Source organism: Seriola dumerili, unplaced genomic scaffold, assembly GCF_002260705.1.
Source record: "Seriola dumerili isolate Sdu_G_001 unplaced genomic scaffold, Sdu_1.0 BDQW01000192.1, whole genome shotgun sequence".
Taxonomy (NCBI): domain Eukaryota; kingdom Metazoa; phylum Chordata; class Actinopteri; order Carangiformes; family Carangidae; genus Seriola; species Seriola dumerili.
Genome location: NW_019174447.1, coordinates 668,993 through 692,195, shown reverse-complemented (window position 1 = coordinate 692,195; position 23,203 = coordinate 668,993). Strand labels below are relative to the sequence as shown.

At 45.7% G+C, this 23,203-nt stretch overlaps 2 protein-coding genes across 2 annotated transcripts; both read left to right on the top strand.

Annotated features, from left to right (window-relative positions):
- Positions 1–3,287: 3,287 nt before the first annotated feature.
- Positions 3,288–13,514, top strand: scaf1 (SR-related CTD associated factor 1). Its single transcript, XM_022753731.1, has 6 exons — positions 3,288–3,462; positions 4,758–8,292; positions 9,107–9,189; positions 9,685–9,996; positions 11,751–11,879; positions 12,732–13,514. The coding sequence occupies exons 2-6, from the start codon at positions 4,830–4,832 to the stop codon at positions 12,888–12,890; spliced, it is 4,146 nt and encodes a 1,381-aa protein (XP_022609452.1). The 5' UTR covers positions 3,288–3,462; positions 4,758–4,829; the 3' UTR covers positions 12,891–13,514.
- Positions 13,515–14,485: 971 nt separating this feature from the next.
- Positions 14,486–23,118, top strand: snrnp70 (small nuclear ribonucleoprotein U1 subunit 70). The gene is made up of 10 exons (XM_022753699.1): positions 14,486–14,660; positions 14,990–15,143; positions 15,232–15,294; positions 16,817–16,871; positions 16,967–17,031; positions 17,122–17,184; positions 17,514–17,595; positions 20,821–20,922; positions 21,628–21,727; positions 21,816–23,118. The coding sequence occupies exons 2-10, from the start codon at positions 14,997–14,999 to the stop codon at positions 22,594–22,596; spliced, it is 1,458 nt and encodes a 485-aa protein (XP_022609420.1). The 5' UTR covers positions 14,486–14,660; positions 14,990–14,996; the 3' UTR covers positions 22,597–23,118.
- Positions 23,119–23,203: the final 85 nt, after the last annotated feature.

Here is a 23,203-nt window from a genome sequence, read left to right as displayed (position 1 = left end):
TGACTCTGACTGAGGCTGAGATTCTGACTCAAACTGAGACTCTGACTGAGATTCTGACTCTGACTCTGACTGAGACCTAGTCTCTGACTGAGGCTGAGACTTTTACTCAGACTGATATTTGAGACTCTGACTGAGAATCTGACTGAGGCTGACTCTGACTGAGACTGAGACTCTGACTCTGGCTCTGACTGAGACTCTGACTGAGACTGAGACTCTGACTCTGACTGAGACTCTGACTCTGACTCTGACTGACTCTGACTGAGAATCTGACTCTGACTGAGACTGAGACTCTGACTCTGACTAAGACTCTGACCGAGAATCTGACTCTGACTGAGATTCTGACTGAGAATCTGACTCTGACTGAGGCTGAGACTCTGACTGAGACTGAGACTCTGACTCTGACTAAGACTCTGACCGAGAATCTGACTCTGACTGAGATTCTGACTGAGAATCTGACTCTGACTGAGGCTGAGACTCTGACTGAGACTCTGACTGAGACTGAGACTCTGACTCTGACTCTGACTGAGACTCTGACTGAGACTGAGACTCTGACTCTGACTAAGACTCTGACCGAGAATCTGACTCTGACTGAGATTCTGACTGAGAATCTGACTCTGACTGAGGCTGAGACTCTGACTGAGACTGAGACTCTGACTCTGACTAAGACTCTGACCGAGAATCTGACTCTGACTGAGATTCTGACTGAGAATCTGACTCTGACTGAGGCTGAGACTCTGACTGAGACTGAGACTCTGACTCTGACTAAGACTCTGACCGAGAATCTGACTCTGACTGAGATTCTGACTGAGAATCTGACTCTGACTGAGGCTGAGACTCTGACTGAGACTGAGACTCTGACTCTGACTAAGACTCTGACCGAGAATCTGACTCTGACTGAGATTCTGACTGAGAATCTGACTCTGACTGAGGCTGAGACTCTGACTCTGACTCTGACTGAGACTGAGACTCTGACTCTGACTCTGACTGAGACTCTGACTCTGACTGAGGCTGAGACTCTGACTCTGACTGAGAATCTACAAACGCACAAACTGTGGGAATCTGTGGGACAGATTCCTCCCAACTGTTACTTTACATACAGCAATGATTGTTTATTTATTGTTGTTCTTTGTGTTCTTCCAGCAGCAGCTTTAACCTGCTGTGTTCACACAAGCTGCTGGTGTGGTCAGAGGCTCTGCTGCGGAGCTCGAGTGTTTTTATCATTCATTTCAACAACACCTTTGTGTTCCTCGAGGCTGCAGTGAGTTAGTGTGTTACAGTTAGCTGTTGTGTGTTCTGTGTGTAGCTTGATGGAGACAGAAGAACAAATCAGAGTTTAATTTGAATTCTAACGTGGTCACAGAATGGAGCTTGTGTTTTTTTTAATCTAGACATATATGTTAACTGTTTACAGACGATAAGTCTTGGTTCACACCAACAGGTCAACAGGTAAACATACAGCTCTGACTTTGATTTGAATCTGTTCTGTTTCTCTGCTTGGTTGAATCTGTGTTAGTGAGTTGTGTTTATTTTACAGAATAAAGATCTGATCAGGACATTGAATTGAGGTTAGTTAAGTGCACATCAGACACAGCAGAGATGAATGTGTGGTAATAACCTGGTTACCAGTGACTATCTGCTGTTCAGACAAACATTCATCACACACAACTCAGAGTGATTTCTGGTCTGCTTTTCTTTGCTGTCACCATAATGTTACCTGGAGAAGCCTGTGGATATACCACACTTCACAGGTGTCAGTTGTTTGTCTTGTGACATAGATAATCTGTAGTTTAAAGAGAGCAACACAGAGTTTTTAGTGCCTGTTGCTTGAACAACGGGCACTCGAAACTTTCAGGATATTTTTTGCATGTAACTTCAGCGACTCCAAAAGTTTTTATTTAGTTTACTTATAGTGAGAAACAATTTTCTAAGCAATACCTTTTCCTGACACCTGCCATGCAAGGTGTCGGTGGTATGTAATGGTGTATGATACATGCTGGTGGGTTCATTCACCATCAGTGAGCTGTCAAAACTGTCCACACTGATGCTGATACGTTTTCAGATATTTTATTAATAAAATGAAAAAAGTTTGAGATCAGAGAAAAGTCAGAACTTTGACATTAAAGTCTAAGATCTATGGAGGACAACATTAGAGTTCGGATTCAGATCTCTGCTGGTCCTGGTCCTCCTACAGGAAGTTTGAGGTTTCAGTGTGCACAGGTTCATCATAAACAGTCTTTTCCTCCGGGGACAGAACAACACGGCTCCTGTCAGCTTCCCTGTGCCACTGCTGTTCAGTCTGGTCAGTTAGTGTGATGGAGCTGGATGACAGCACCTCTGTCTCCACATCGTTAACGTCTGTCTGCACAGCTGTGGGACCTCGAGGGCCAAACAGAGGGTCTGTTGAGAAGTTGATCACAGCTCAGACAGTTTTCTGTGGCAGCATCATATCTTTGCTGCTTTAGTTAGAAATTAGAGAGAAAAGTTTTGGTTGTGTTTCATGATGTTAAAACATCTGGAGATGGAATAAAACTGAACTGTGTCATATTTATGATTTACAAAGTTAATATTTTATGTTTTATATGTGGACTTGGTTTGTGTAATCAGTTTTGAAATAAAACCAATTTATGCCAAAAAACAATAATCATGTTTTTATTTGCTGCAAATGTTTTCACTTTTCTATTACATCAAATTTGTAAAAAAAAAAAAAAAAAAATTAAAAAAGTGTTGACACAGCAGGTCAGATGACAGCAAGCACATATTCAGCCTAACTAAAACTAAATTCTACTGAGTTATATTTAATCATTTCATTTTTAGTTGAAACATTTCTTAAGAACACAAGTAGAAAACAAATCAGTCCTGAAGTGAAATAAGACAAATGGCCCAACAATGTCACATTTAAAAGTCTTTTTAATGGATTTTTAAAACGGATTAGCAATTCAGTTTTAAAAATCAAATAGAGCATAATCAAAATATAGAAGAGAGAAAATGATCAAATTCAATAATCATTTATTATGTTTGTTTATGCATCATAAACTGATTTTAAACATCATGGATTAAACGTAGTTTCTTCACTTGGCTCCGTGGATCCAGGTGAAGGAGGATCTGACGTCACCAGCCTGTCACAGTCACTGGGTTAAATCCAGTGATAAGAAACAACACCTATGGGTGAAGCATCTACCTGTAAGGCGCTAATGTTGAAATCCTATGGTTGAAATACTTCATGTTGTCATGGAGCGAAAGGAACAGCGACGACTACGTTTCCCATCATCCTTCGTCGTCCGGTCTGAGAGGAAGGAAGATGGCGGCAGTTGATGGACTGGAGCTGCTGTTGCGCTTTTAAAACGAGAGAAAAGGCTGTTGATGTGGTGTTAAGCGGTCGGTTTAATGTCTCAAGAAGAGACGGCAGCAAATCCCACACGGAGGCTTTGACCTGAGACTGCAGACTGCCGGACCGGACTGAAGGTAACCCGTTAGCATACGGCTCCGCCTGCTGCATTTAGCTGCCTAGCCACTGTAAGCTACATCAGCTAGCTAGCTAGCTGAATGCCTCCTGCCGACGCACCCCCACACACACTGCAAACGTCTTTTCAGAGGCAAAAGATCATTTATATGTTTGTGTCAAATCCGGTTTATTATTAACGTAACGCACACGGCGCTAGCTACGATGGTGTTCTGCTAGAGAGCAGCGGCGTCAGCGTTAATACTAACACCGGCACCGGAGAGTGAGCTCAGGTAACAGCTACAGCAAAGTTTCCCTTTATCAACAAGAGACGGAGGAGACATAAAACACAGGACACAGAACAATGTGTTAATGATCTGTACAACAATCATGGACCAGAGACCGAGACTAGAGACAGAGGAGACACGGCACAGTGGACCCCAGAACAGTGTGTTAATGTTCTGTTTAGCAGCCAATCATGGACTAGAGACAGAAAAACCGTGTTAGCTAATATGAGCTAAGGGCTCCTCTTCCCCTCACCCTAGACTCTTTGTTTGTAACTTCACTTAAATGTTGGCTAAAGCCAGAATGAATCAGCAGAATCGATGAGACTGCATCAGTGACTGGACCCTCTGAAGACCGCCTGAAGACCTGTTAGAGTTTTACTGGGTGTGAGGGACGCTCATAATTAAGCTCCTAAAGGAGTCCCGCTCCTCTAAGGTTCTGTTTCTGTAAGGTCCCATTCCTCTGTATGCAAAACTGAGTCAGACACACATTCTCTGGTTTTGGTTGTTGATTTGGGGGTGTTGTGTTGTGTTGTATTCCCTTTTCTTTTTAGAACATTTCCATATCCGTATTTGACAGTTTTAGATTCCTGTAGAAATAAATCAGGTTATATGAATTTCTTTTGACTATAAACAAACAACTAATTTTTGATAAGAGACCCTTAAATTTATGCAATGGAGACACGGTTTCTAACTAATCTCAAACACATGTTGTCATTTCTCTACTGACATTTCTTTTTACCTGTTTGCTGACCTATACAGCTTTACTGATATGTCTGTGATAAGCAAGTATCGGCCGATTGCATTGGTTCTGCAGTGTATTGGTCTGTTATATGGACGACTGGATGTTGTTTGTTAGCCAAACAAACCCTAGCAGCAGAGTAGTGTGTCAGACTGACAGGGTCCTGTCATGGACATGAGATGTGCTGAATGTGTAGCTGTGTGCAGTCAGAGCAGAATTTGTTGCTTTTATTTTTCAACATCTCCAGTCAGATTTTCATTGGAAGGTAAATGTGTCCTGTTCTTTCTACTAGGTTTATTTGTGGATTCTGTTCCTCCGCTGTGGTCCCACTGTCTGACTTCTGCACCACCACTTTTCCTGGCCCATGGACTTGACACCATCAACAGGCTTCAAAAGGAGGCCTGCTGCCTCCTCTTCCCCAAGTGGAGTTAGAGAGATTGCCAGGAGCCCTCCTCTCTGCTCGCCCTCCTTGTCTCTGTCTTCTCCTTCATCTGATCCGTCATCACCCTTGTCTACATCCTCCTCTGTCTGTGCCAACGTGTATCAGAATCATGTAAAAGGTCAGACCCAGGGGACAGAGGTGGCCAGGGTGTCCTCCACTTCTGCCTCTCAGGCAACACAGTCTCTCTCCACATCTACACCCAGCACCACCTCCCTGGACTTCTGCCTTCACACCTCAGTGCAGCCCAGCCACGTTTCTGAAGAGGAGGACAGGAAGAGGGAGATGTACGATCCTTTCCATCCCACTGAGGGAGACAAGGAGGGAAGGGAGAGGGGGGAGGAGGGGGAAGGGGAGAAATATGACCCCTTTGACCCCACTGGTTCCCCAGCATCAGACACTGATGACGGCAGTGGCAAACTGAGGGGGGTGAAGAGAAAGGCTGAGAGAGGACATGAGGAGGAGAAAGAGGAAGAACCACCAGACTCCACTGACACTTTGACTGATCTGCCAAGCCCCTGTCTGGTCACCCAGCTCCCTCTGAGGAGGAGAGTGGACTGTAGCACCACCAAGGCTGGAGAGCAGAGGGAGAGTGCAGACTCTGATCACTCTGAAATAGAGGAGGGGGAGATCGTTGGGGCTGCTGACAGAGATGGAAGCAATAAGAGAGCACCTGTAGAAATCCTCCCACTGAACTCTCCCAACGTCTCCTTCTTTAGTTCAAAGCCAGAACGCATCCTCCGGGTGCTGGACGGGGACGGCTTCGTGTCTGTGCGCGCAGAGGGTAGCTGGGAGGTGGACAGGGAGTCTGAGGACGAGCCTGTGGTGGGAGTTGAGGATCTGAGAAGGAAGCTGGTCAGCAGGCGGAAGGAAAGATATCTCTCCTTTCCTGCTTCTTCCCCCCTCTCTCCTCAGCCACCGCCTCCTCCCTCCCATCCTCCAGTTTCTACACCCTCTTCCCCTCTCACACCTCCTGTAGAGCAAGGCAGCAAGAACCGCAAGTCCTCCAAAAGCTCCAAGGAGCGAGACCAACAGAAAAGCAAGGAGAGGAAGGCCGGGGAGAAGGAGGAGAGAAGGAAGAAGAGGAGGAAAGACAAAGAGGGAGGTTGGGAGAAGAGCAAAGAAAAGGAGGAAGCACACAAGCCCGGGAAGGAGGTGATGAAAGGACGGAGGAGCAGCAGGAGCAGCAGCCGGAAGAGGAAGAAAAGACGGCACAGCAGCCCAGAGGCCTCACGATCCTGCAACTCCTCAGGCAGAGGGGGCCACACAAGACGCTCCTTTTCAAGCCTCTCTGAAGAAAGACATCGAGATAGGGAACGAGACAAAGACAGAGACAGAAGTAGAGATAGAGAGAGGGACAGAGAGAGGGGAAGAGAGAGAGACAGGGACAGAGAGAGAGAACAAAATCGCACCAGTAGCAATCGAAGAGATGAAAGAGATCGAGATTCAGACTCGAGAAAGAAGGAGAGGGAAAAGAAGGGAAGACAGCATTCAAGCAGCAGAGAGAGGGGCATCTCAAAGAGTTCCAAAAGGAGCAGGGAGAAGAGGGAGGGAGACAGAGACCGGCAGCGTGAGAGGGATCGGAGACGGGACGGTCGTCCTGTTGTCCCCCCATCCATCCAAGACCTCAATGGGTCGGACCTCTTTGCCATCAAGCGAACCATCACAGTCACCACCACCACTACCACCACCACCGTACCCGGCTCCCCGAGACTCGCCCCAACCTCCCCCTGTCGGCCCGTGCAAGACTCTGACAAGCCCCACAAAAGGAAGAAGAAGAGGAAATGGCACTCAGCCGGAGAGGCGCAGGACCGGGGCAGCTGTCGAAGCCGGTCGCAGTCACTCTCACCTCCGAGGTATCACAGCTACGAGTCAGACCGCTACTCAGACAAACTGGAGATCGACGTGCTGTCTCTGGATGGTGAGGCTTTGGACTCAGACTACCCATCCCTGGAGGATACACCTCCTGCTGCCCTGCCTCCAGAGCCACCTGCCCCCAGCCCCAAAACTAAGACAGTCCCCAAGACTGGACGACATCACCCGAAAAAGAAATCTCGCACGTTAAAGAAAGTCGGACAGTCTGAATCCTCCTCCTCGTCTTCCATCAGAACCAAAAGCAAATGCCTCTCCTCGCTGACGGTCACCTCAGGCTCTGCCTCTGTCTCATCTGGCCTCCCTTCAGCGAAGCGAGCCAAGAAAGTGGGAAAGGACAAAGAGCGGGACAAAAGCAGTAGGAAGGATGTGGGTCGGTCTGGTAAGTCCAAGAAAGAGAGTGGCAGCAGCCGGAAAGGCAAGCTCCAGTCCAAAGTGTCTGTGCTAGTTCGTGAGGGCGTGAGCAGCACCACGGGGGCTTCAGTAGGCTCTGGAAAGCTGGGCATGGACCTCCTTGGTCCAGGAAGTACAGGGGGCAGTTCTGGGGGTTCTGTGGTGGGCGGCTCTATTGCGGTAGTCTTCTGCAGAGACAATGAGAGCAGGTCTCCATTCCTCAAACCGTGCTCAGAACCGCTGTCGCTGAACAGCCGCAATAAAGATCTGGCCAGTCTGGGAAAGCGAAGCAGCCTGGCCGCACCACCATCCTCCTTAACCAACCCTGCAGGACTGAAATCCAAGAAAACTAAACCCAGCTCCATCACATCCACCTCCTCCTCTGCCTCCTCCCCCTCTTCGTCTCTGGCAACCAAGCGCCGCCGTCGGCTGGCCAAGAAGACGAGAGAGAAGGGTGGAGCTGCAGGGTTAACGGCTGGAGACGGCAGCCAGGCGAAGGCCACATCCGAGAGCTGGGGTGGAGCCTCTTTAGATGTTCAGTCAGCTGGTGGAGATGGGAGCAAGTCAGTCAGTCCACATACTGGCCCCGCCGGACCTGCACCCTGCTCTTCCTCCTCTTCCTCCTCCTCCTCCACCAGTGTGCTCCCACCCTCCTCCTCTCCACCACACACGCCTCCACCCTCTATGGCTCCATTGCGGGACACCAGGGATTCTTCACCAGACTCTCAGACTGTGGACAGCAGCTGTAAGACTCCAGACCCTTCTTTTCTAGCTGAGGACTGTCCAACTCAGACCAGCCCCACAATCCCGACCTCCAGTCCGTCCAGCCTGTCCACCCCCCAGGGAGCTGGCCTCAGCATCGCCTTGTCTACACCCACAGCCAAGCCTCCACCTCCAGATGATGCACCCAAGTCTCTGTCCTCTCCTCCCTGCTCGTCCTCTTCGGCAGGCTGTGGTCTCACTTCCCTGTCTCTGCCTCTCTCTTCATCAGACCCCTCCTCCTCCTCTGTATCTTCCTCATCTACCAGCAAGCCTCCCCCTCCTCCTCCCCCTCCAGCAGCGCCTGCCCTCCCCTGGAGTCTGCAGACTGGGGTGGACTGCACAACTGGTGGAGTCCTAGCATGTGAGTTCTCTCAGTAGGTGTGCAGAAGTCTGCCATGTGTTCATGGAGCATGACAAAGTCCTGCACCATAAAATCCAGGTTTTCACTAGTTTCAGTTGCTGACTTCATTTTATTGAAAACACTTGCGATGTAAGAGTGACAGGACACCATCAACATGTTTTTTATTATTGTTGTGTTGTAATACTGCAGACTTTTCAGATTGATAAGCACTGAACTGCAGATGGTCACAGGTTTACTGCAGTCAGAGGAGACATGTTTACCTCATTCAGGTGTCTGCAGCTTGTTACTTCATCATGTGCAGTGAAACAAATTGAAACCAGTGGCTTGTTGAAGTCCTTGTCTTGGGTCATTTAGGACCCTCAGCTCAGTAACATTAGATCTTAGTTGATAACTCTGGTGTCAGTGAGCGAACCTGCATGAACACAATATACCTCCATCAGGCTCGGGTCTGTCCTCATGTTGTTATGTTATTTTAAGCTTTCCAAGCCTCTTTAGAAACTATTTAACACTAAATTAGTGTTAATCCTAAATTAGTGAATTGTACAGTCACTTTACTGTGGTCAGTTTTGGACACACCCCTCTTAAGACAGCACCCAGTCCTCAGAATGACCACTGTGATGGTGGAAACCAGTCACTCTGCATAACTGTGTTGTAGTTTGAGTTGTACATTAAAGAAAGACGAAGGGATCAAGCAGCCACATGTTGTTCAGGTTAAACATTAAACAAACTCGTTGTCACCTCATTTAAAAGTAGACTGTGAGAACATGTTTTTGTGTTTTTCCTGAAGTAACGCGTCTGTCCTTCTTCCACTCAGTGACTGCTCTGCTCTTCAAAATGGAGGAGGCCAACATCGCCAGCAGAGCCAAAGCACAAGAGTTCATCCAAGCAACCAGCCAGGTGAGAGTCTCTGTGCACAGTCAGGTGAAATTCACAGGAACCTTCTGGATAGGCTCAGGTTTCTGAATGTGGGAACTTTCATTTGTCTGACAAATGATTTGTTTGAGGGAGTTACTGATTATTTTAATTGTGACATAAACCTGTTTTTACATATTCAGAATAAATAAATTCAGGAGTTTGAATGAATGAGCCAGAGCAGAAATAATGAGCCTCCTTTACCTTTTATTAAATAAACGCAACAGAACCTGTGAAACATCAAACATATCAAACACACTTAGCCTGAAAAGCTTGTCACTGTGAAGCATTCAGGATGTTGTGTTTGTGGAGCTCCCTGCTGTAGGTGAAGCTACCCGTTTGTTGACGGGTCAAACATCTGCTCTGTTGAAAAAGATGAGTTCAGTCAGGTTGAAGGAGTCTCTCTCTATCTTGCAAAGAAATGAATGAGACCTAAACCTGGTTTGACTGTGTCATCTCTCTCTCATGTCTCTCCTGCAGATTCTCTCACAAGCCAATCAGAGCCAGTCTCAGCAGCACGCTCCCCCTTCCTCTGCCTCCTCCTCCTCCTCCTCACAGATCCCTCCCCCTCCTTCTATCCCTCCGCCTCCTTGTCTGAGCCCAGCCCAGTTCATCCTCCACAGCTCCCTCCCATTGGTTGGATGCACCAAAACCCCACCCTCTCACCTGCACCCCTCCATGAGTGGCGGTTGTGCACAGACCCCACCCCCCATCATGCCAGTGGGACTGTCTGGAGTGACTGGGAGCTCTGGTGACACTGGATGGGACAGTGAGAACAAAGACCCTGACAAGGTACAGTTGAAGTTCATCAACGTGTCAGGGTTGTTTATGAGGCACATCCCAGTGCTGCTGCTGCCTGGTGTTCATCAGTGTTTAACAGAGGCCTGTACTATGAAGCAAGTTCAACATGTGCAGGAGAACTTTTTGTTATCTGGTTTAACTGAACCTACACTCTCCTTCCTGATAACTTGTACAACAAAGCTGGTTATCAACTGGTTGAGTTAATCCTGGGTTTACCTGTCCAGGTACGAGCTCGTTCATGTGAAAGAGGAAGAGTTTTTAATTATAAGCAACATCATCAGAATCATGAATTGATACTGATACTGATACTGTTACTGATACTTGCGGGTGAATTCAGTTATAGTGATGTCATAAAGAGAAATTCAACAAGGTGAAATGTAACAACATGATCACATGACTAGAATAAAAGAGAAACACTAGAAATCATTTCTAATTATTAAAGTCAGACTAAGGATATATGGTAAATAAGTGCATGAATTATCATGAAGTTTCTTACTCGGTTTTTTCTCTTCAGTCAGTGAACAAACTGTTATGATAAAACAGTTAGAGTTCATGTCAGACTGTTTCTGCTGCAGAGAGGAGAGAGAGAAAAGAGAAGTAGTTGATGTCTGATGAGTCAGTCTGACTGAAATGTTCATTCATAATGATGGAAATATTGAACAGTGTGTGGATCATTGTTGGTTTAGTTTTTATTTCTCTTCATGTTGTTCTGAGCTGCAGTGATGAAGAGGAGAGTAAAAGCTTCATCACTGTCAGGAATCCTGTCCATTAAAGAATCTGTGTTCAGGTCAAATGAAGCTAGAATAGTTATTATGTAGTTATTTAGTGATAAACTCTCCTCTGTTTGTTAGAGGCTCTGTTTTAAAACCAGAGTGGACACATGGAAAGATATCTACATATCTTTATTGATCACTGGTTATTGATCAGTAAACTGTTTTGTCCCTGTAATGATCCTGTAGGAATGATGACTCAATTTTTCCAGGTATCTGATTGGTCAGTAGTTTGGCTGTTGACAGATTTTGATCTGATCCCCCGGAGCAGGTTAGGAGTTCAGCATCAGTTACCATGGTGGTTTACCCCGGTAAACGGTAGTGAACCACCATCGTAGGACTGAAAACCAAGAGTTAAACCTGAAGTGACCTCGATAACCTCAGATCCGGCTTCGTAGTACAGGACTCTGAGGGGTCAGTGTTGTTGTTGAAACCTGACCTAAAATCTTCTTAGTCTAAATTATCATCTTGTTAATTAGTTGAACAAGTTGACGATACTCAGTCTTACAGCATATGTTCATTATAGGAGCTTTAACTATGTAACATATTCATATTTTTAAGTATATGAGTGATTGATTTTATATTTGGGTAAGAAGTGAAAACATGGGACAGATAAAGAAGATGAGTAACACGGCATCAGCTGGTCTGGCCTCCACCTGTTAAAGCTGGTGGTCGACTGAACTGTAGAGGAAGTAGAGTTATTCACCCACTCTATACTCATATACCTCTCTGGACACTAACCACGCCCACACTAGACTGCTGACCTCTGATTATCAAACACACTAGAAGTGTTTGCATTAACAAAGGCCTGACTATATGAGCCTGTCTGCCCCTGCAGATTCACAGCGTTGTATGATGTGTTTTCTTCTTTTTAATCTTGTGTAGCACTTTAACTATTTGTAACAGCACTGTACAGATAAAACGGATGTGTTTTATAATGTGTTGTTAGTTTAACTTGTCTGTTCCCTGACTTAGTACCTGAAGAAGCTGCACACCCAGGAGCGAGCAGTGGAGGAGGTGAAGCTTGCCATCAAACCTTACTATCAACGCAAAGACATCAACAAGGATGAATACAAAGACATCCTCAGGAAAGCTGTGCACAAGGTCAGTACACATCCAACAACAGAAAAACACTGATGAGTTAAGTATGTGTGTGTGTACCTTTGTGTCCATCCAATTGAATGTACTTTGCAGTAATTTAGTGTCGCTACATGGATTTTGAGAGATGCTTTTAAAAACATGTCATTGGACTGGACCCTTCCAGAGGCAATGACACAACAATACAATGACACTATTAGGGCTGCCGTGATTAGTTGCCATAATCGGCGATGTTGACTATGAAAATGCGAATATGAATCGTTTCCCATACATTGATTTATTTGTTTTTGCCAGTCACTATTAACCACCATAAATTTATTTTTTATTTATCATCTATGCTCACACTGCTTCTTTGGTCTCTGCTGTCATTTGTCAAGGGGTTTACACACGGTTTCCAGCTGCACTCTGAATGTTTGAATGATGTTTTCAATATGGACGAGGACAACACTATGATTTGTGTTATTAGTTAAAATAGATTGTGTTTGTTCATATTTTAGGACAAATTTATACATAAATTCAGTTCATTTTAAAAGGTTCACTTTTTCCCTTTTTAACCAGTTCTTATTATTTATTTATTTATTTATATATTCCCTCTTTCTTTGATGTAAATGTGTCTATTTATTTATTTACACACACATTCCTGTGGTCACACTGAAACATACAAAGGAATACATGACAGTTCAAGATTTGACTCAAATTAAAGTCATAACCTGTTTGTTGTGTCTTATTGTTTTGTGTTTCTCCCTGTATATGTTGCAGCAGTAGTAAATATTTGCTCCTACACTGACACCATGTGAACAAAGTATAAACTCTTCACATTGAACTAAGCTGTGTGATCTCACTGTGTCACTGTCTCAGATCTGCCACAGCCGCACTGGAGAGATCAACCCGGTCAAAGTCAGCAACCTTGTGAAGCTCTACGTGCAGCGCTACAAATACTTCCGGAAACATGGACGTAAAATGGATGAGGAGGAGAGGGATGACAGGGAGCCAGGAGTGCTACACTCCTCTGCCTGAGAGGAGACCACTCCGCCTTGTGCTCAGACCTGAGCCACCCTCTGATTGTTTGTCTGATATTTTTATTGCTTTCATAGCCACCTGTCTGTTTTTATGTGATCTCCCTTCTCTCTGTGATCTCACTGTAAATATGTCTCATTTAGAAAATGTATCACATATACCATGTTGAAGAGGTGGATGCTGTCATGCTCACCTGTGTGATCTGATACAGTCCAGTACTCCAACCCTGCAACACATACCACCTGTGTGAAGCGTTTAGTTTTTGTTGACTGTCTCCTTAGAAGCTTCACAGCGGTGGTACTGATCACAGGATGTTTCTCGGCAGCAGTGGATTAGGTCTCCATGCTGGTTTGTCCTCCCCATCCCCATGTATATGCGAATCCCAGCTGAGGAGAGGAGTAATACCCAGTTGAACACATTAAAATATATTGTACAACCCTGAAGGACACTACACCCCATCTGTCTCAGACAGTATGGAAACAAAGCTGTCATGGTCCAGACACACTGACCTCTCAGCTCTGTCATTCTGCCGTCTCTGTTGAGTGCATGTGTTACTGAGGTTGAGAAAGTTGCTAAATCTCTTTATAAAATGACTTGACCAACAAAATATAAATGTTGCTTGAAAACCAGTAAAGTTGAGTGGTCTTATTCGTTTAGTTTGGTTGCTGTTAGGGCTACACAATTAATCGAAATATAATCACAATACGGCCAAGTGCAATATCCAAATTGTAGGAGCTCAATTTCTTTTTGATAAAGGTCAAATGTGTCACATTGTTGAGCATTGTTAGCACCATAAGTGTTGTGGTGCTACGGAGACACCCTGGCCTACAAATCATATTCTCCAGATGTAAAGGAACATGTTTGTTTGGTACAAAACTGACAAAAATCACATCATTTTTTTTTTCAGTGAAAATGAAATGAAACCACCAAATTGCATATCACAACATCAGCCAAATTAATTGCAATATGTTTTTTTTTTCATATTGTGCAGCCCTAATGTTTCTGTGTTTGCATCAGTACTTCACAAAGCTCTGGAGCTGGGAGGCTGCTGACACTGGTCTGGAGACAGAATACATCATATGAGGAATTTGTTTTAGTGTTATGGTTCATAACAATAAACATAGTAATAAGAAAAAAATATTAAAAAGATGAAGCCAAGCAAGTACTGCAGGTCAGATATCTTAAATATACATTGAAAGTTTTCCAACAAAATATTTACAATAAAAATGTGAAAATAATATTTTTAAAATATAATAAATAATACAAAATGTACAATGCGTAGTAGGAATGGGGAAAAGTGCAATAGTTCCCAGTAAAACCAAGAAGAGCTTGGTTGCTTTAACAGGATTTGTTGGTCATTAAACAGCCTGTCAGACCTTCCTGTCAGACCTGAAGTACCCGTCACCCTGACCAACGATCACCGTCTGGAGCGGAATATTTAAGACTGAAATACACTTCTCTGCGATCAACTGCGATACAGAAGGTAAATCCCGACGATCGCCGATGTAATGATGCGGCGCTGTGCTTCGTCCGCTGAGGTTAACGTCAGCGTCGTCTCTTTACGGCAGCCCGCCATTTTACTTGAGAACAGAGGATACTCGCACGCATCGAGCTAGCTGCGGCAACACGGTGTGTGCCCCCCCAGCGGATCGCTTCTAGTGGTTGTTTATCCTCCTTTTAATCGTGAGTTGGTCCGGGAGACCTGCATATATCTGACGCTTCTTCCCCTGGTCCATGGTGTGACATTTATCAGACATCGGAGGAGAGACGGTAAGAGTCGGACTCGTGGCTCCTTGTTAGCATAGTAAGCTGGGTGGCTAATGCTAAGCGATTAACTACGGGGCGACTAAGAGACTAAATCCTGAGTGAAAACGTTTGTTACCAGGCGTCTGTTCATAAATTTGATGGTGTGTGCGTTTATAAAGTGCTGCCTGGTCGATTTAAAGGTGCCCACAGCGCCCACATGGCGGAACCGTCACGGAGGACGAACTTTAGCACACGAAGCTAATTGTCCTTCCGCCGCTGGCTTTGGCCCGCTGTGTACCGGCAGCATCCTGCAGTGTCGGACGTGTTACTCACACATGTTACTGCTTATCCAGGTGAAAGATGACACAGTTTCTCCCCCCGAATCTGCTGGCCCTCTTTGCTCCGCGGGACCCCATACCGTTCCTGCCTCAGCTGGAAAAGCTGCCCCATGAGAAGCATCATAACCAGCCTTACAGTGGCATCGCTCCGTTCATCAGGCACTTCGAGGTGAACATTAACCTGTGTAATGGTCTGAATGCTCTGGTTAATTCCCTCCTCTTCCTCAGTGCTATATCTACTCTGTGTTTGTCATCAGGATCCCAGAGATGCCCCCCCACCAACAAGGGCAGAGACCCGTGAGGAGCGGCTGGAGAGGAAGGTGTGTTATTCATGAGGGGCCTCCATGTGTACCCAGCAAAGGGGACATTTAACTGTGGTTCTAACCCCAGGTGCTACAGAAATTTGTGTGTGTAATACAGCTTTGAATGGCTGTCTGTGAGACTGTCCATCCTGTGCTTTAGCATCAGTTACTAAACACTGGATAATAGTTTTTTCTGTGTTGATCTTCGTTGTGATGCAACCATCACACCCAGCTGTAAAGCAATGTCTGAACTCAGGCACAGCTGTGCCAGGGGCACCTTAACATCACTGTAGGCCCTGGCGCTATTGATGTTTAGGAGGCATTTTTACACCACTTGACCTCCTGGATTAAGTTGAGAAACAGCCCCCTGCTCTGGTCTACCTTAGACTGAGTTGCAGTGAAAATTAAGAATACATCAAGAATCAGGACAGGAAACAATTATAAGAAAAACGGCTGTTTCATATTTGAAATTTTATTTATAAAAACATAATGTATCTAAAATAACAGTAGGTTGCAGGTTACTGAGGCATCTTCAAGCTTAAGGCTTAATGTTATGGACAATGTTTCATATCTTGATCTTTTGCCAAATCACATGATAGTGATATAATATCACTGTAGGTTCACGCTGATTTAAAATTTTAAGTTTAGCAACAGTAAAAATTAAGCGCAGGAAATTTGATATTGTCCTCATTGTTGTCTTTTGTGATATCAATATTGGGCATGTCCAAATCTAGATAAAGACATAACAATATATCAGCTGCTTCGCAGTGATTCAGGCAGCAGGACTGCAGCATGTTCTCATGTGATGTGAAGGTGACTGTTGGTGACAGTAGTGCTCCTTTAAAGTGGTTTACCAACCACCACAGAAGAAGAGAGTGACAAAAATGGAGGAGAATAAAACTAAAAACAGAGCAGGAGAAGTCTCAGCCACCCTGGAGAAGAGATGAGAAATTTCTGACTGAGTTACTGAAACTGAGTTGATTACTTTCCTACTCTGATTCCTGTCTCAGAATCACGTTCTGAGACCGATGGGATTCTTGGCTCCTTCAGAAACTCCTGCAGCTCAAACTGGGAGTTGGTCAGATTGTGACTGTGGTTGTAGCAGATATTTAAATCTCTGTGTGTGAGAGGGTCTGGTCTGAGCAGAATCTCCTCAGCAGCTTCAAACAGCTCCTTCACTGTTTAAAGTTAGTTTAGTTTCAGACAGATGATTACAGATGAGTTATAGTGATCTTAGAAGGCGTCACAGAGCCTTTCTCTCTCTGTGTTGAATGCTGTGTTGCTGCCGTCTTTCATCTGACCACATTCAGAAACATGACAGGACCTGGTCAGACAGCTGTTGTGACCTCTACAGAACAGGGTGCTGGTGTTCACACAGCTCTGAGAGAGAGGGGCCACAGAATGTCTGTAAAATGTGAAATCATGAATTTGGGGCACATCCCCTGGTTTTCTCGTAGAAGGGGGCTGTAGTTTTCATTGGGGATTCAGGTTGTGACAGTTATCCTAAATCAGCATCTTTGTTATAACCTTTGCTTTTCAGAGGCGAGAGAAGATAGAGAGGAGACAAGCAGTGGTGGAAACAGAACTCAAGCTATGTAAGTTTCCATGGTGACTTCCATGACATCCTGTTTTCACTGAGTATAGTGTCTCGGTTTAAACTAATCCTGTTGTTCTGTCTGCATTTTGCCAGGGGACCCCCATAATGACCCCAATGCACAGGGGGATGCCTTCAAGACTTTGTTTGTTGCCCGAGTGGTGAGTGTTAAGAATCACACAGTTTAATTATTATTATTGTTATTATTGTAATCATGGCTGATGTCTAACAGTGTTCTGTCTCTGCTGTAGAACTATGATACCACAGAGTCCAAGCTCCGCCGTGAGTTTGAGGTCTATGGCCCCATCAAACGGGTATGTTGACCGGCTGTTTCAAACACCTGCAGTAAATGTACAAACTACGATACACACTCAAAACTTGACCTAAAACCTGAGGGACACCTGAGCACCAAAACACAAGAAGCACTCTGTTTATTATTTATTTATTTGAATTCACAATCTGAAGTAGAGTTTGGTTGTAAATGTTTGTGATGGACTAGGATACACTAGGAAGCTGGTGTGTGGTTGACTCTGTCAGAAAGTAACACAACACTGATACACACACACACACACACACACACACACACACACACACAGCTGGTGTTGTAGGTCTGTATGTGTAATGATGTTTCCATCTGTTCCAGATCTACATCGTCTACAACAAGAGGACAGGGAAGCCTCGGGGCTACGCCTTCATTGAGTATGAGCATGAACGGGACATGCACTGTGAGTACCACTGTAGAGCTCTGAGCCAACCTTTGTGTGTGTGATCACATGATGATCTGTGACCTGCAGGGTGGGTCTTCAGCTGACCCCCCCGTCCTTTACTCTGATGTTACTGTAATGATAGGGGGGTGGCAGCTCTGTCTAAGGTGACCACCACCTAATGAGCTGAGACGAATGTTTGCATGTTGAAATCTACGTCTGGTGGTTGTGTGATGTGTGTGTCTGTGATTATGCGTGTCGTCAGTTGACTAATAGTCTGGCTGAGGAGGGGAGTTGCATCATTCAGTGGGGCATCATGGGAAAAGAAGCAGGAGGTAGAAGTGTGTGTTTCCTCTGTGACCCTGACCATGTCTGCCTGTCAAAGGGCTCATTGTGTTTTAACTGTCAGGCTCTGGAAGAGCAGCTCTCCTGGTTGGACTGTAATGGTAAGCACAAGGTCAGACTGGTCACCGAGCAATGAACGGGGTTTACCCAGGACTGTATGAAACCCATCTTTTGTATGACTAGGAGCTTGTTTAGTTTTACTGGTGGTCTCCAACCCTGGTCATGGTGAGAGTAGTCCAGCTTCACCACAGTAGTGAGACATATAAAGCTGGTGGTGATGCCACAGTGAATTCTGCCTCAGTCTCATTAGATAATGATTGGTGACTCAGTGACACCATCATAGGTGATCAGTCCATCAGCTCTTCAAGACCAGAGTTGCTGAATCACAGTTATGTAGTGACAGCAGGGGTGAGGTGCGGGGGGATGTGGGGCTCAACGGTATATTAACTGTGTGTTGTTCTCATTGCCACTGCAGCCGCCAATCTGTGATGGCTATTGGCCAGAGCTGGCTGGCAGATGATGATGGTTATGATACATCTACACCCTACTACCACAGCTCAGTATATGGTTGGTATAATGGGTTTGTATGATGGGTAAGATTTCTTTCCACCCTCCATCTCCTACATAGGGAAGAGGAGCTACGTTCAATGGGTAAAGCGTCTTTCAAGCCCTCAACAGCTTCAGTGTAATTACTACCACTGGGATCTCAGGCTTTGACCATTGAACGCACCCCTGACCAGTAATGTTTTCAATGTTGCCCAGTGACTCTGCCCTTTATGTTAAAGCCACCTCAGGTTACGGAGGTTACTGCTTTGTTATAGCCATGACTCAGCTGTATGGAGGGACACGGGGTCAGAAATCCAGACGTGTTGTTACGCAGCTGTCAGTCCTCCAGCTTCTTCTGGATCCAGTTCTCAGTCTGTCTTGTTACAGAGCAGTTGAATATGTAAACACAGATCTGAAGGCTCTTTAAAAAGAACAGAACTGTCATGATACTTAATGATTGTGACCTAGAGTAAAATGATACTGATGAGTTTTAGTGCAGAGGTTCAGTAGTCTTCTGTCTGTCAGTTAACTTCACTCTGTCACTGTCAATGGGTGAAACTGTAAAGTGATCACGTGACTTTATTGTCTCTGTTCAACTCAAGTGTTCAGTTGAATGTCAGTGTCAATCAAAGCACAGCCAGGTGTAAATGCATGAAGCTGAACATTATCTGTTGAGCTTGTTGGCTCGCTCTACCAGTGGAACCATTAAAATCATCAGAGTTCACTCCCTGAGCAGCTACAGGAGGCTGGCAGGTTGTAAAGACAAATTATCTTAATTATCTTCATACAAGTCTCATGTAGATAAGAGTTCACAACTCACCTGACAGGTTGACTCTGTGCTGGCTTTAACAGAAAAGGCAGATGAGGGCAATTTTCTTGGTAAATGTTAACGGGTTAATTCATACATGATTTATTCACTATATAAGTAAAGGTAGAGTCTAGTGAACGTAGCTTCACAGATGAATTCATGATCAGACTGTTACAGAAACAGTTTCATGTCCTTTAAGTAGCTTCAGACACTGGACACATCTCAGGTCATTGTAGATCCAACACAGGTCAGAGTCAGGAACACGACTTCATTCAGTTTTAAGTTAAAAACAAACATGAGTTGGTTCCTATCAGGAATGTAGCCCCCTGTTTGTTTCTGTTTCTGTTTGTTTCAGTTGGTCAGTTTTGGTAGGACAGGTGGGGGTTTGGTAAGGCCCTGTCATTGGATGGGATGGTGTCATCCTCAGTGGAGGGGTTCTGGTAAGGCCCCTGATAGGTGTTGTGACAGTATGTGTATTCTGGTGCTGAGGGGTTTGGTAAAGCCCTCAGACAGGGACAGAGTCGTCAGTGAGGGGATATGGTAAGACCACCCACTGTACAGGAAGAGTGAGGGAGTGTGGTAAGGCCCTCAGAGGTTCTGCTGTAACTGATGGGTTCTGGTAAGGCCCTCTTCTCAGAAAGGTTCCCCTCAGGGACCACCTCCACATCAGACCAGTGTAGCAGACAGGATGAACCACCTGGATCTCCCCTACGATCATACAGGATGGATTGACAGACTGTTGTGTGGTGTAACAGGGTGAGGGGTGGGACCAAGTCTGACACGTACACCAGGTTGGAAATGAGCCGGATGTTGATAAAAGCTCCTCATCGTCGTCTTCATCATGTTGTCTTCTCATAAAGATTAAAGCTACAACAGAGTGGACCACCATGTCATCAAATCCAATTGAAAATGTACTTTTAATGGTGCCAGACAGATACATTTAATTAGCATGACCAGTGACCTGCTGCTCTGTGTGCACAATCAATAATTAATGATCAATAATTTGAAAGATATAAAAAGTCAAAATCAAGAGTCAGGACTTTATATGGGTTAGGGTCAGGGATAACCCTAACTCAGGTGATTGTCACAAGTGGTGAATAAACTACATACACCTGTGATCATTGCAGTGCTCTTAGTTATAGTTGACCACAGAGTCCCAGCGGGTGGAGTTAAATATCAATACAGATCTGATGTGAGTCGACGTCTCATCACAGTCAAACCTGTGAGAGACTGAGGAATGTGTCGCTCTGCTTGTTCAGTAGTAATAAATATAAAGAATCCACACAGTCTCAGACCTGACCTGTTAGACACCACTGTTATTGACTGTAGACAGTGAAACTGAAGCTGGGTGTTTAAAGTAACATATCACTCATCGGGTGGAAGGAAGTCTACTCCCATTATCCTTCGGCTTTTACCCAGAGAGCAGCCATCTCGGCCCCGCCTGCTCCTGGTCAGTATCATAATGCACTGTTTGTTTCCTTGGCCACATTGATGTGGTCGTGCTCCATCTCACCTCTGTCTTCCCTCTCCCCACTCCTCTCCTCCAGCCGCCTACAAACACGCAGATGGGAAGAAGATCGACGGCAGACGGGTGCTGGTGGACGTGGAACGAGGACGCACGGTCAAAGGATGGCACCCTCGCAGGCTGGGTCAGCTGACACCTTTATACTGTTCCTGCTTTTTCTTGATATTTTCTTTAAATGCACACGAGTGTACACACCTTTTGTGCAGTTAATTATGTTGTAGATTCAATTTTAAATTGACAACATCAGCACTCTAACCCAGAATGACAAAGTGAAAATGTCAATTTCTGCTGATTTCAGGATACACATGCTCAGTGTGTAATTATGGAGTTAGTCTTTTCAGTATCGAGGAGATTTCTGTTCTACAAGTGATCCCTTCTCCTTTTGTGGAGTGTAGTAGTTAACGCCTCCTTCGGTTTCTGCAGGAATCTAAAGGAGTGCTGTTAAATATGTTGTTGTGGCTCACGTGTTAAAATTTGAGCCTATTTCAGCTTCTCCCTGTAGGTTCACAGGGTGAGTCTCTGTAGGTCTTAGATATGTTCCAGCAAAAATACCAGATGGAGTTACCTGCAAATTCCACACTTTCCCTAAGTGTTGATGGATGTGCAGAGTCTTTGCTGCCATGGAAACTTCCCCCTTTTTTAACTTGTATAGTTTTAGTATGAACTGGTGTCTAAGTTTCGTATCATTTTTACCTGTGGGTCAGTGTTTTATCTTCAGCCTGACTGCAGGTTACATAGTGCTGGGATGGATGTATCACATTCACATACCAGTGTCCACTCTTAAACTATTCACACAGTTGACTTGTGTTTTGCTTGTTTCCTGATCCAGGTGGTGGACTGGGTGGTACGAGGAGAGGTGGAGCCGATGTCAACATCAAGCACTCTGGGCGAGATGATGCGTCGCGTTACGACGATCGGCCTCTAGGCGGGTGAGTCCTATCAGGGAAGACCTTTCATTTGGTAAAAAATTGTATAATCTGAGTATAACGGTCTTCAATTTGTCTTGACTCCTCACAGTGATCGGGATCGTGGGGAACGGAGGGAGCGCAGCCGGGAGCGTGATCGGGACAAGGACAGAGAGCGTCGGAGGTCCCGATCCCGTGAACGCCGTCGACGCACCCGTTCCCGGGAGCGAGAGAGGGAGAGAGAGAGGCAGATTGGAGGAGGAGAGGATGGCGGCGGCGGCGGTGGCGTTGGTGGCGGCGGAGGCGGTGGCGGCGGCGGTAGTAGTCGGCGTCGAGAGCGAGAGAGGGAGCGTGGGGGGGCAGCAGGAGGAGACAGCAGGAGCAGGGAGAGGAGTCGAGACCGGAAGAGAAGGAGCAGGAGCCGGGATCGCAAGAGGGACAGGGAGAGAGGCAAGGGGTTGGATGGGGAGGACGTCAGCCAGGGAGACGGGGCCCCTGAGGGTGGGGAGCGGACGCTGGAGGAACATGAAGGAGAGGTGGGGGAGGGTATGGAGGAGCGTAGAGACAGGGACAGAGAGAGGGACAGGGACCGAAGGCGTAGCCACAGGGACAGAGACCGGCGCAGGGGAGACCGAGACAGAGACAGGGAGCACAAAAGGGAGCGGGGGGAGAGAGACAGAGGAGACCGCAGGGAAGAGCGCCATGGGTCCCTACGAGATGACATGGGCCCCCAGGATGACATGGGCAATGATGATGAGGGGGGAGCTCCGCCACACATGGAGGAGTACAGTCAGGATGGAATGATGATGGACCAGCAATCGGTGCCATCAGCTGACGGCTACGGCTCCAGTGAGAACGGCTACAAGATGGAGGCTCCAGGAGATGAGTACTGAGATGACCCCTCCCCTCAGCAGACCCTCACTCACACCGCCTTGACCTTCTACCAAGGCACAAGTTCTGAACGAGGTCAGGGACTCCTCAGACATCTAGCTAGATTTCCTCCTGTTGAAATATTCCACTTGATATTGTTGCACACAGTTGATGCATTTAATTGATCTGATCTCACTAAAAGTTGCAGCTTCCTGCGTTGCCCAACTAATCCGTGCCACTCAATGTTATCAGATTACCTTAGTGATTTTTTTTTTTTTTTTCTCTCCCTCGGCCTGGGATGATGTGAACTGTAAGGAGCTCGGTTAGTCTTTTATTTCCATATTCATGAAGCAGTGACACTGTCAGTTTGTCTGGACCCAGTTTCTGCTCGATGTCTGTGAAGTTGAAGGAAACGTGCTGTGACAGTGGAGGGCTGTTTATTCTGTTTATTCATTCTGGAAGATTTTTTTTTATGTCTGCTGTTTGTATGTTAGATTTGCAGGGTCATTTTAATAAAGATGTGTCTGAAAGTCTGAGCTACTCCATCACGTTTTACTGTGCCTCACATCCTGTGACTTCACTTTAATGTGGCTTTAATGTGTCCCTTCTTTACCACATAGTATGAAACAG

Excerpts from the sequence above, each read along its gene's own strand:
- scaf1 (XM_022753731.1), top strand. The coding sequence starts at position 4,830 with ATGGACTTGACACCATCAACAGGCTTCAAAAGGAGGCCTGCTGCCTCC. Across the intron at positions 8,293-9,106 it reads AACTGGTGGAGTCCTAGCAT|TGACTGCTCTGCTCTTCAAA; the intron begins GTGAGTTCTCTC and ends TCTTCCACTCAG. Across the intron at positions 11,880-12,731 it reads TCAGGAAAGCTGTGCACAAG|ATCTGCCACAGCCGCACTGG; the intron begins GTCAGTACACAT and ends TCACTGTCTCAG.
- snrnp70 (XM_022753699.1), top strand. The coding sequence starts at position 14,997 with ATGACACAGTTTCTCCCCCCGAATCTGCTGGCCCTCTTTGCTCCGCGG. Across the intron at positions 15,295-16,816 it reads AGGAGCGGCTGGAGAGGAAG|AGGCGAGAGAAGATAGAGAG; the intron begins GTGTGTTATTCA and ends TTTGCTTTTCAG. Across the intron at positions 17,032-17,121 it reads CTTTGTTTGTTGCCCGAGTG|AACTATGATACCACAGAGTC; the intron begins GTGAGTGTTAAG and ends TCTCTGCTGTAG.